This window comes from Mustela erminea, chromosome 6 (genome assembly GCF_009829155.1).
Source record: "Mustela erminea isolate mMusErm1 chromosome 6, mMusErm1.Pri, whole genome shotgun sequence".
Lineage (NCBI taxonomy): Eukaryota > Metazoa > Chordata > Mammalia > Carnivora > Mustelidae > Mustela > Mustela erminea.
Window position 1 is genome coordinate 21,447,570 of NC_045619.1, and position 13,402 is coordinate 21,460,971.

The 13,402-nt window shown below is 37.0% G+C and overlaps 1 protein-coding gene across 17 annotated transcripts in view; it reads left to right on the plus strand.

The window, feature by feature from the left end:
* The window catches only part of ANKS1B (ankyrin repeat and sterile alpha motif domain containing 1B), a 1,111,154-nt gene that overhangs the window by 422,560 nt on the left and 675,192 nt on the right, over positions 1–13,402 (plus strand). For all 17 annotated transcript variants that reach the window (XM_032346661.1, XM_032346662.1, XM_032346658.1 and 14 more), the window contains exon 10: positions 3,995–4,160. In XM_032346661.1, the coding sequence (XP_032202552.1) occupies positions 3,995–4,160 (166 nt within the window). The remainder of the gene's footprint in view (positions 1–3,994; positions 4,161–13,402) is intronic.

Sequence of the window (13,402 nt, forward strand, 5' to 3'; positions counted from 1 at the left end):
CCTATATCTGTAGAACTTTTTATTTCATTCATTTTTTCTCACTTTCTGTCTATTCTTGACTTTCTGCCCCACATCTACTGGGATAAATTACATACCCTGGTTACTTGTACCAAAAGACATGTTCAGAAATGTTACTAACAAATTGTTCTTAATAACAAAATACCTAGGAAATGTTTAAAAGCCCATTGTCAGGAGAATCTGTAAGTGAATTATTTTATACCTATATAGTGAACTCCAATACCACATAGAAAAGAAATGAAACATAGAAGCATATTGAAAAAGTCATAGAAGAGCAAGAATATTTTATACTGTTCTTATGAAATTCAAAGGCATATAGTATGAAACAATTTATTCTTCACTGATAATTACACATATAGTTAAATTTCAACAACAATCCAAGGAATTATAAACACGAAGTTCAGAACAGAAATTAGCCCTAGTAAGGGAGGGAGGGAGAGGGACTAGAAAGGAGAACACAAGTGAGAATGGGGGTTCAATGGTAATGTTCTAAACTGAGTAGTGCACATGTGCAGATTCATTTTACTATTTTGTTCTAACACATATCCACCCTCTTTCGAGGGATACTATTCAGATACTTATTTAAGTGTACTTTTTTTTGACAATATGAAATATTTGAATAAAAAAGCAGTTTTGCTTTCTTTTTTTCATCATCTTATTCCTTTGGACCTCTTACTGTCTATAAAGAAACTGTGTACTGTAGACTTCTCCAATTAGAAGTAATGGCACTTTCTTCAGAGGCAGATGAGAGTGCACTTCACTGTTTGTTTGTTTGTTTTAATTTTTTTAAATTTCTTTTCAGTGTAACAGTAATCATTGTTTTCGCACCACATCCAATGCTCCATGCAATCTGTGCCCTCTCTAATACCCACCACCTGGTTCCCCCAACCTCCCAGCCCCTGCCCCTTCAAAACCCTCAGATTGTTTTTCAGAGTCCGTAGTCTCTCATGGTTCACCTCCCCTTCCAATTTCCCTCTACTCCTTTCTCCTCTCCATCTCCCCAGGTCCTCCATGTTGTTTATTATGCTTCACAAATAAGTGAAACCATATGGTAATGGACTCTCTCGGCTTGACTTATTTCACTCAGCATAATCTCTTCCAGTCCTGTCTATGTTGCTACAAAAGTTGGGTATTCATCCTTTCTGATGGAGGCATAATACTCCATAGTGTATATGGACCACATCTTCCTTATTCATTCGTCCATTGAAGGTCATCTTGGTTCTTTCCACAGTTTGGCATTCACTGTTGTTTAATATATATTTTTCTTTCCTTTGCACACACCCACACATCCACATACACACATTTACAGAGGGAAGCAGTCTGGGAGGATATACACCAAAATATTACTACTAGTTATCTGAGCATATTGCATTTTCATGTAATTTTTTCTTTTTCTTTGCATTTTCTAATATTTCTATAATAATCAGTATACTTCATTTTTAAGGGACAGCAAGATAATTCATCCTGTGTGGTTAAATTTCAGAGTATCTTTCAAGGTCATTAAGTCTTCGTATTTCTTTGCAAACAGAGTACAATTCCAGTCTAACCAAATCCATGAAGAATGGGTTGTTCTAATTAACAGGTTGTTCTGATTTTAGGATGAACTAGGGTTTAAACTAGACACTTTTTTCAAACTCTTTGTAATCTTTTTGTTGTAATCTCAGTTTTTTCACTTTTGATATGCAAAACAGTAAGCAATACCAGTAAACAATAATAATAACCAAACTAAAAAGCAATTTATATCTGAACAAGGCAAATTCATTTCCCTAACTGCTACTTAGAATTTGTTAAAAAGGACATTAGAAAATGTTCGGTTGATCAGTAAGTATTTTTTGAGCACGTAGTATGTGGTAGGACTTGTTTTAGATTCTGGGGGTAGAGTGGTGAACAAGACAAATTCCAGCCCTCAGGGCGTTTATAGTCCTCTGATACATTCACTTTACAATGAATGTGTGTGTGTGTGTGTGTGTGTGTGTTTAAAAGATTTATTTACTTATTTGAGAGACAGATCATGAGCAGGGGAGGGAGGGGTTGTAGAGGAAGAAGAAGACTCCCTGCTAATCAGGAAGCCCCATGTGGAACTTGATCCCAGGACTCTGGGATCATGACCTGAGCAGAAGGCAGATGCTTAACTGACTGAACCATCCAGGCACCCCTACAATGTGTTTTATAGATAATTTTATCAATAGATAGTTCTACTGAAAGATTTCCAGTAACAAGGAGTTTCTTCTGTTGCTTTATAATGTAGTTTTCAGCTATTGTTACATTAGTGCATTTTTATTTTAAAGATAACCAATATTACTAATTAATATTGTTTAGATATTGTTAGAGCATTGTTTTATTTATCAACTCAAATTTGCCCTTTTTGACTTATAACATTAGTCTTTGTTCTGCTTTTAAGAACTTAAGAGTAAATCTACCACAGCAGCTTTTCCCCCTTCCCAGCTTTGTGGGATAGCTCTTTAGGGATAGCCATTCATATACATTGAGAAAACTACTATGCTGCTGTAGGGCTTCTCCAGGATAGTATGCTCCAGGTCTTTTCATCATTTTTCTGCGACATGGTTTTTAAATCATAGACCATCTTGATTGCTTTCCTCCAGATGCTTTCTACTTTGTCACTCTTTGTTGTTAAAAATAAATTACTCCCAATTTCCTGCTTTCAGTAGGGTAGAGTGAACATAATTGACTCTCTGATGTGTGAGGGTCTGGTATGATCTGAAAGCAATTACACTGACCTTGAATATTTACTCTACAGTACTGTAAATATCACCATAAAAAATAGGATCTTATACTAAATCTTTACTGCCCTTGGATTTATCCTGGAAGATTTTTTGAAAATGAATTTATTTTTTATTTATCTTTTTATTTTGATAATGAATTATGCTTTATAAAGGTAAAAAACATCAAAAAGCATGATTAATTATGAAATTCATTATGCAGTTATCTGTTTTCTTCTCTAGTAAACTGTGCTTTCTGAGGGCAAGGATGATATCTTTTTAGTTTTTAAAAGTCTCTATCACTTAGCATAGTGCTAAGTATATATAATAGATGCCCAGTAAATATTTGTTGAACAATTAATGCCCTGTATAAGCAGTTAAGATCTTGTGAAATGAAATGAATTCCTACTTTTAGAATACATCAAAGAATCAGTAGTATAGAATTGGACCTTAGTTTTATCCTAACCTGAAAAGAGAAACTTTAGTGTATTAGTTAGCAGTATTCACAAAGAAAAAATAATAGTGTGTTATGTGGAAATACTTTTACTTCTAAATGACAAAAAGCCCTATTAGCAATGGCTCAAATAATATAAGAATGTTTGTACTTAAGAAGCCTGGAGTAACTAACTAGTCCTGGGGCTCTTTCAGTAAGCTCAGTGATATCATCAAGGTCCCAGGCTCTTTTTATCCTTCTGTTGCCTGTTACCTTTTTGATCTTAAGCTTATTGCCTTATGGTCACAACATGCTTGTCCTACCTCCAGACATCAAAACTGCATCCAGAGACTGGAACCTGAGGATGGCTAAGCTCTCCAAGGGCCCCATTTTCCTCTGGGGAAAAAATATTTTCCCAGAAGCCTCCCTTTCATCCCACTGGCCAAACTTGAGTCATATGGCTCCGGCTATCTCTAGGAAGCAGGCAAGGGAGTAGAGTCTCAGGAATGACTATTAACTAGTTAAGTAAAAGTTTATGCCACAACTAGAAAATTGCCATATACTACAAAAAGAGATCCTGACAGGAGATGAACTTTACTGTCAGTGGTTAATTCAGAAGAATCAAACTGTCAGGATACTTCTAAAAAGATCACTGATGATATTGGGGTTACATGATGGCATAACTTATTCAAACAGATGAATCAGCGCCTCTTAATCACTTTTGGAAGAACTGATGAATCTGATTATCTTTTCTAGTTTTTATAAATCAAACAAGCTGTGTCTTTATCACAAAGCTATTTTTATTTTTTCTCCTTCCTTTCAGGAGTCCTATCCAAAGAAGAGGAATTACACTATGGAAATTGTACCATCTGCTTCTCTGGATACATTTCCTTCAGAAAATGAGAACTTTCTATGTGATCTCACGGACATAGCCGTTACAAAAAAACCTTGCTCCTTAGAAATCGCAAGGGCCCCTTCTCCAAGAACTGGTAATATTTCTTTTTTAAAATTAAAAAAAATTTTTTTAGAAGTAAGAATATTTTTTACTCACAATTGGACCAATTCAATTTGTATGCCTGTGAAATTTTATCATTAATATTTTGATTTTCCCAAAATTTTAAACATGAAAGTGCTTCTTATAGTCAAACTAATCTTTTTTTCTTTTTTTTTAGCCTTTTGAAGTGTGTCCAGGTAGGTCAGAGTTTTTGATATAATGTCTCTTAACTTCCTGACAAGAACTCTCAAGGAGTGGTACTACCTTGCTGAAGGTACTTTGAAGCCTTGCAATAGTGAAAAACATCTAGGTCAGACACAAAGCTTGGGATCCTTTAGAACTTCATAGCAGATTTAGTAGCAAGAGTCTTTTTATATACTTTTCTGCATCCTGTTTTCAGGTTATTGAAATGTACTCAGGTACTTTGTATATTTTATACATTTGATGGTATTTTTAGATCCATTATTTTATTTATTTGCCTGATAAATTAGTACACAAGGCAAGTAAATATTTTGCCCATTTTACTGATAAGGAAATTAGAGATAAGTGTCTTATTTAAGACCAATTCATGATGGGGCCTTTCTTAAACATGAATGTCTGACTGTGTTACTTGAGCACCACCTCTAAGAAAGAATGCAAGTTAGTAACATGAAATCTAACAATGGAGGAACATTTCAAGTGGTGGTCGATGTATTCAATGTTGCAAAGGGGTTGTATGAGAAACTCTAAAGAGAGACATTTTAGATTTGACAATCTAATTGCTGATTAATTTTGAAAAGTAAGTTTTACTAGTGATGAGATGAAACCAGATTTTTGGAAGAAGTTAACAGAGAGACACTAGAAAATGGGAGTGGAGAGTACAGAAGATTAGAAGAGTTATGATAATCGATTAGAAGATTAGAACAGTTATGATAATAACATGAGAAGAAAGAGGTTCAAGGAAGTAGTAGCTGACTTATTTAAAAGGATAGGTAAGCCTTAGCCAAGTTTAGAGGTTAGAGGAATTAGAATAAAATGGGTAGAGAAGACTGAGTCCAAGAAAACACAGAAATTGCTCTCCCCAAAAAGAGGAGAAAATAAAGCATGGTCGTGAATATAGAGAGATTCTGAAATATGTATTTCCAAATGCATTAAATTCCTGGGTTAAGATAAAAAGTCAACAGCTGAAAAGAAGGAGCAGAACTTGAGAAAGGGTTTAAAGTAAAATTCAGAAATTCCATTTTAGATAACAAACTGAGAAGTTTTATAGAAGTGGACAAATAGGTTTTTGAGCAACATTGAGGCTAGGGTATTGTATGAATCATAAGCATGCAGAAGGAAAATTTGTAAGATGAGGTAAGAGCATAATAAAATACTTATTGGAAAGGATGACTACCCAGCATGGATGGCACTGGAGGAGATTATGCTGAGGGAAATAAGTCAAGCAGAGAAAGTCAATTATCACATGGTTTCACTTACTGGTGGAGCATAAGGAATAATATGGAGGACATTAGGAGAAGGCAAGGAAAAGTGAGTTAGGGGAAATTGGAGGGGGAGACACACTGTGAAAGACTTGGACTCTGAGAAGCAAACTGAGAATTTTGTAGGGGAGAGGGGTTGGGGAATAGGTGAGCCTGTTAGTAGATATTAAGGAGGGTGTGTATTGTATGGAGCACTGGGTATGGTGCATAAACAATGAATCTTGGAACACTGAAAAAATAAAATAAAGTCTAAAAGAATTTATTGAGCATTGCTAAGGGCCAGTTACTGTTCTAAGTGCTTTATAGACCTTATTTCACATAAATCTTACCATGCTATAAGGTAATAATATCATTATTACGATTTTACAGTTGAAGAAACTGACACTGAAATGTTGGGTAACTTCCCACAGTTCTATGTTAATAAGGGGTAGACTTGTACTTGGATTGTCTGATCTATACTCTTAAATACTCTGTTATACTGAATTATATTGGGGGATGAAATATAGTTGAAATCATGAACGACATACTGAAATTCTCAAGAAATGTGGAGGTATGACTGGAAGTCTACATATGGTAAGCAATAAAACCAGAAAAAAAATGTTATAATAGGATAGCATAATCTTTGGAAAAGCAACAGATTTTGGATAAAGACAGAATAGTGGGTGATCAGAAGCAGTCACGGAGAGTGAAGATAGTGCTGATCCCAAACTATAGCTGTTGATAAGAATGAAAACTCTTCCACAGGAGAGGTAACCAGGAAATACCATGGAAGTTAGAGGGAAATCTCAGTTAATATAGGAAAATGGAAAGCATACATGAATGAATAGGTAAAGGCACTTAAATTAAAGCATAGGGAGTAGGGGTGTATCGGGGTGGAGGAATGAAAGGGTAAAGGAAGACAGGGATTTTTTCATTAAACAATCAAAAATTATTGAGTCCCTTCATGTGCAAACCAGTGTTCTGTAAGCTGAGGATACAGGGATGAAAAAGACATGCACCCAGGTAACAAGGCTGACTAGGTTTCTCCTGCTGAAAACAAGTAAGTATTCTGACTAAAAATACAGAAAAGAAAACTTCTGAAAAGCATTAAAAAGGTGACAGGAAGATTATATAAATTGAATAGCATTTAGATTAGGAACTTTTGGGGGGTCAGTAGGTTAGTAAGATAAAATCAGGCCAAAATACTGGTGAGGGTGGGAAGCCAGTAAATTACTAAAGCCACTTCTGTCCTGAGGGAATTTTCTGAACCTGCTGTTGAACTCTGGTCTTAAGCCCTCATAAACCTCAAGGTTTATGTACAGAAAAAACAAACAAACAAACAAACAAACAAACAACTCCACAAAAACCTCTGTACCTGTCCAGCACAGAGATTTTAATAGCAAATTCTTTCTCCACAGAGCTGGAACTCCAAGGGCTACACCTCACAGTACTCAGAAATAATTCTGCCCCATAACCCCCACCCCAAGGAAAGGTGATTTGTCATGAGAAGAAAAAGGAGGGAAATTGCTGATGTGTTATTACCACAAACTGGTCGTCACAGTTTGTACCCACAATTTCTATCACCTGAATGGTACAAAAAATGTCAACCCATGAATTTAGTTTAAAGTAATACCCTCAGACTTCAAGCAGAGGCAAATGTAACCCTTCTAGAAAGGAACATGCTTTTTTCCAGGTCCCAAAGAATTTCTATAAATACTTTTCTGATTAAAATTTACAGTGTAAATAATTAAGTATATAAGAAACCCAGAATCATATAAATCAGAATCATAGAAACAAGAAAGAATAGATCCACACATGAAGAGACTTCAAATATTTGAATTATCAGATGCTTAAAAATGACCATGCTATTATAAACACACACTTACACATGGAGAAAAACTACCTCAAGTTTAAAAACTCAGTGGATAAGTAGATCAGCAAATTAGATTCAGCTGAAGAGAGATTTTAGTGAGCTGGAAATTAGAACAGAAGAAGTTTTACAGAATGTGGCACAGAGAGACAGAGATGAAAGATATGAAAGCAAAGCTAAGAAACTTGGAGGATACCCTGAGAAATTCTAACTTGTCTATTTGAATCTTCAGGAGAGGAGAGAGTGAGGCAAAAGTAATATATTTGAAGAACTAATTTTCAAAGAGGCACAGTCTTGTTCTTGCACTCCCATGGAGGTAGACAAGTGAATAGTTAATTTCAAGAGTGTAATTAGTGTTAAGGCAATGTTATACAAAGTGCTTTGGGAATAGAAAAGAGGAACACTTAACTTCACCTGGGAGCTTGGGAAAGACTTCATGAAGGAGAGGGATGTCTATGTCTGTTACCTATGCCACTTAACAAGCCACCCCCAAACTTAATTGTCTTAGAGGAACATAAAGTCATTTAATTTGTTCACAAATCTGCAAATTTGGCAGAGTTCATTTGGCAGAGATAGCCTTTCTGTGCCACTTGGTATGAGCCAGGGCTGCTCAACTAGGGAAGAAAGGACCCATTTTCAAGATAGCCCACTACATGGCTGGCAAGTTGGTGATAGCTTAGAGATAGCCTGGGTTTATGGGCTGGGGACCATTTTTCCTCTCCATGGACTGCCTGGGTCTCCTCATCACATACTGGCTAGATTCTGAGATCAAGCATCTGAAAAGAACCAGGTGGAAGCTATATCGTTTTTATTATCTGGCCTTCAAAGTCATCACTTCTACTATAGTTCCATATTTACCTAGATTCAAGGGGAGAGAACAGGAACCCCATTTCCTAATGAAGAATGTCAAAGTTACTTCGTAATAAGAAAATAAATGATGGAAGATACCTTTGCTGTCAGTTTTAGAAAATATAGTTTTCCACCATCTGCCCTTTGGGCACAATAATTTATATTCTTTTCCTATGCAAATTATACTTGTTTATACCTTCAAGACTTTCAGTCATCAGCCTTTTATAGCATGAGCTCCAAGTCTAGGTTCAGATGTTCATGAATATCCCTGATATAGTTCTGATGGTGCAGGTTCTTGACTGCTTTTGCTCTTGGCAGTGATGATCTATGAATCAGACAACTTATCAGTCTCCTCTCTTACACACCAAACATATAATAGTGAATCAGGCATAGGAGAACCATAACTGACACACTCATCTAAACACAGGGAAAACCAAGCACATGGTGGTCACTAGCCTGTGGCAATTCTTTTTTTTTTTTTTTTTAAAGATTTTATTTATTTATTTGACAGAGAGAGTTCACAGTAGACAGAGAGGCAGGCAGAGAGAGAGAGAGGGAAGCAGGCTCCCTGCTGAGCAGAGATCCCGATGCGGGACTCGATCCCAGGATCCTGAGATCATGACCTGAGCCGAAGGCAGCGGCTTAACCCACTGAGCCACCCAGGAGCCCCAGCCTGTGGCAATTCTGAATCTAACCAGGCACAGTTCCTTGATTAAGACTCAGGTTTATGGCATAAGAGTTGTTCTCTGTGACATGTGGTTCCACCGTCTGAATCATTATTTTACATAAAAAAATAGCCTGTGTTTATAGCTGAGTATCTTTCTTACTTGCTTTTTGTCTGTTAAAGATTAGGGGTTTAAAGGGCTCTTTTCATTTTATATTTCTGTTCCTTCCAGTTCAGGCTGATATAATTTCTTTTAAAACTTTGTGGACTTTTTGTGTTCCAATTTATAGTCTACTCCATTAGACAAAAGCTTATCTCCAGATAAGCTCTTCCCTGCATTAGGCTCCTTATGAGACTTCTGTGAGATAATGTCCTTGAGATTCTTAGAAACCCTATTGTTAACAGGGAGCATCTGTGAGTCATGCCCTTAAAAATGCTTAGAGGGTCTTTTGTCTGGCTTAAGGATTCTATACAGCACCACTGAGAGCATTCTTAGGCCTGACATTGTACCCCATCCAGATTTGATCATTGGCCTTCTTAATTTGAAAATTATTTGCCATTTGGAATGCCTGCAAATAATAAACTGGTTTTGTTTTTGTACCCAGAAATTCCTGGCCCTTTTGTATTTATTTGGTAGGTCATTCTTCAGTTCTCTTTTGGCTTGCATATTATCATAGGCAGCCAGATGAAGCTGGTTTGCTGCTTAAATATTCTTCCTGAAAACATCCTTAAATCATAGAGTTCATTTGGTTCATTTTCTGTTTTCCGTGTTACTGCAGATGTCAATGTTGCCAAACTTTCCACTACTACAACACAAATGATGCTTTGCTTTTAGCTTCTGATTACATTTGCTCTCCTTTAAGCTTTTACCAACAGCTTTCTCATAGTTCTGTGGGTTTCAAGAATCCTCTCTTCGGCCCTTATGGATTCCATAGTCACTCACTTGGAGTCCCTTCCAGCTTCTGTCAGCTGCCCAGTCACAGAGTTCATGCCACATGCTTTAGATTTTTGTTATGGCAGCACCCCTTTTCCAAATATCAGAATCTATTCTGGTCATTGATGACTGCATAACAAACTACCTCAATACTTAGTGAGTTTTAAAAAGATTAATTTATTTTGTTTATAAATCTGTAATTTGGGGAGAACTCTGTAGGGACAGCTTCTTTCTGTCTCAAGTGTTATCAGCTGGAACAGCTTTGGGGGCAGGGGAGCTGAAGGATTCTGACTCATATGGCTGGCATGGCCTATTTAGACTTCCTCTAAGTGATAGTGTAAGTGATGGTAAGTGATGGTGTTCCAAGAGCAAGCATCCTAGGAGAAGTGAGGCAGAAGCTGAATTGCTTTTTATGACTTAACTCAGAAGGCAACATCATTTCTGTGGTAGTCAAGAGCTTACCTATATTTAAGTGGAGGGGATTTATTCATCTCTCTCCTTTATAGAAAATGTTACTGAAGTCATGCTATACAAAGATATTCTTGTGGCCTCTTTTGGAAAATACAAACTTCTGTAATACCGAGTTGTTTACTGCCGTTACTCATTTTCAAGTGAGATAAGAGTTAATTTACATGGATATATCATTTTCCCTGATTGTGTTCAATCATCCAGATTCAGTATAAAAGAAGCAAGTTTGCTCCTTTGACCTAGGCTTAATTCATAATGATTGGTAGTCTGCACTTTTGACCATGACTGTGAATTCTAGGGGTGAGGGAGTCCACCCCTACAATTCTTAATTGGAAGAATTTTTCTTTTTAATGATATGCGTAGGGATGAATAAAAGTCAGAGCAGGTTCTGTTCTAATTCTAGATAGCACTTTACCAAGTGATCCCCACAGAATTCCCTCCCATAATCAACCTAGCATCACTGTTTGTCTTCTGTCTGGATGAGGATGCAGTCTCTGTCACTTTCCTTTGTTGATTCCATTAACCCATAGGCTTTGCATGTACCTAATTACTAACAGGTCTCACTCTGTTATGTCTGGTCCCATGTGACTCATACCTAGCTTTGCCTCTTCCCTTCAGGGCCATCTAACTAAGCTGATGAACTCAAGGAAGTAACTGCCCCCTGTTGAGGCTACTGATGTTTTCCCTTTGTTACCAACTCCTTTACTGACCAAACATAGGAATTTCAATAAGTGGAGACATCTCTTGATGTACATGAGTCCTTTAGAGTCCTCACACTGAACTGGGTGGGTAACTACCTTGAAGTTTCTCATCCACTCAATAAATACTCATTGGATATTTATGATGTTTAAGGAAGTGTGCTAAGTGTTGTTGAATAAACAGTGAAAGTCATGATATTTATAAGCTTAGAATGTATTTAAATTAAGGGTAATAAGTGTAATGAGAGAGGTAAGCATAAGGTATTCCAGGAAGATAGAAAGGAAGAGATTGAGTAAAAGCTTACTAGAGAGGGTGCTGCCTGATACGAGCCTCAAAGAAGGAGAATTAGATGCATGGACGAGAGGTATACGGTGTGTGGATGAATGGGAGGTATTATGCAGGGATCCAGAGGCATGGGAGAACTTGGTACATTCAGAGACAATGACCAGCTTAGCATGGTTAAAGCAAAAAATGCTCCTAAGGAAAAATACATGAAAGAACAAGAAGTGACATTCAGAAGTTTGTATTTCACCTGAAAGTAGAAGTGAACCATTGACAGACTTTAAGCAGGGACATGACACGATGGGTTTTTGGTTTAGAACAGTCTCTCTGGAAGCAGTATGAAGACTAGATTGGACAGAGATGAGGCTTAAGACAGCATGATTAATTAGGAAATGAATGTTCAGTATCAGAAAAAAAAAAAAAAAGCTGATGGCCGTTACAAAGGTAATGCCAACAAATAGAGGAAAGGAAAATAAAGAGGAGAAGTATATAGGAATGGAGGTTATCCCTTTTCCCTTTGAAAATTCTGCCCTTTAGGAAATAAGAAGCCAAGGAAACTAAATAGTTATATTTGAGAGAATACATTTTATAGTTTTTGGTTAACTGTGCTGGATTAACATGGTTTAGGTTTACAGACAAAATGAGGATTTCAACACACACAGAAATTGCGTTCTGAAGCTTTCCTGGGCAGACAGAGAGAAGTGATAGAGGGATGACTAGGTCTTTACAGGGATTGTTATGTGTTGAATTGTGCTCCACCCCCTTTTTTACTTTTAGTCACAAGTACATCAGAATGGGACCTTACTTGGAAAATTTGGAGATAGAGTCTACAGAGGTAATCAAGTTAAAATGAAGTCTTTAGGTAGGCCCTAAACCAGCATGACTGGATTCCCTTTAAGAAGAGGGAAATTTAGAAATATAGAGAGATATGCAAAGAGGGGAGATGCTATGAAGAGACACAGAAAGAAGATGACTACCCACAAGCTGGAGAGGCCCAGAATAGATCCTTTCCTCATGTCCCACAGAAGAAATGGAACTTGATTTCAGACTTCAAGCCTCCAGACTATGAAACAAAAAATTTCCGTTGTTTAGGACACCCAATTAGTACCAATTTGTTACAACAACCCTAAGGAGTGATTTCAATGACTGTAACTGAGTATATAAATTTGATCATAGAAAGAAGGTGTGACTGAGGATCCTGGGCTTCTGAGGACAGACCTTGCCTGTCTTCCTCATTTCAGAGGCTAAGCACTTGAGGGTCCTGGTTGTGACTGGCAATATTGTTCATGGATACAGAATATTCAATTACACAGAAAATGACAGTTAAGTATGCATATTAGTTTCCTGTCTTTCATTTTTTTCTTTTTCTTTTTTTTTTAATTTTAATTTTTATTAACATGTAATGTATTATTAGCCCCAGGGGTACAATTCTGTGAATCTCCAAGTTTATGCACTTCACAGCACTCACCATTTCCCACCCTTTCCCACCCCCTCTACCCCGAGCACCCCTCAGTTTGTTTTGTGAGATTAAGAGTCTCTTATGGTTTGTTTCCCTCCCAGTCTCATCTCGTTTCATTTTTTCCTTCCCAAACCCCTCAAGCCCCCCACATTGCCTTTCAAATTCCTCATATCAGGGAGATAATATGATATTTGTCTTTCTCTGATTGACTTATTTTGCTCAGCATAATACCCTCTAGTTCCATCCACGTCACTGAAAAAGGCAAGATTTCATTTCTTTTGATGGCTGCATAGTATTCCATTGTATATATATTCCAAGTCTTCTTTACCCATTCATCTGTTGATGGACATCTAGGTTCTTTACATAGTTTGGTTATTGTGGACATTGCTGCTATAAACATTTGGTTGAAGGTGCCCCTTTGGATCAGTACATTTGTATCTTTAGGGTAAATACTAAGTAGTGCGAATGCTGGGTCATAGGGTAGCTCTGTTTTCAACTTTTTGAGGAAACTCCATGCTGTTTTCCAGAGTGGCTGTACCAGCCTGCATTCCCACCAACAGTGTAGGAAGTTAC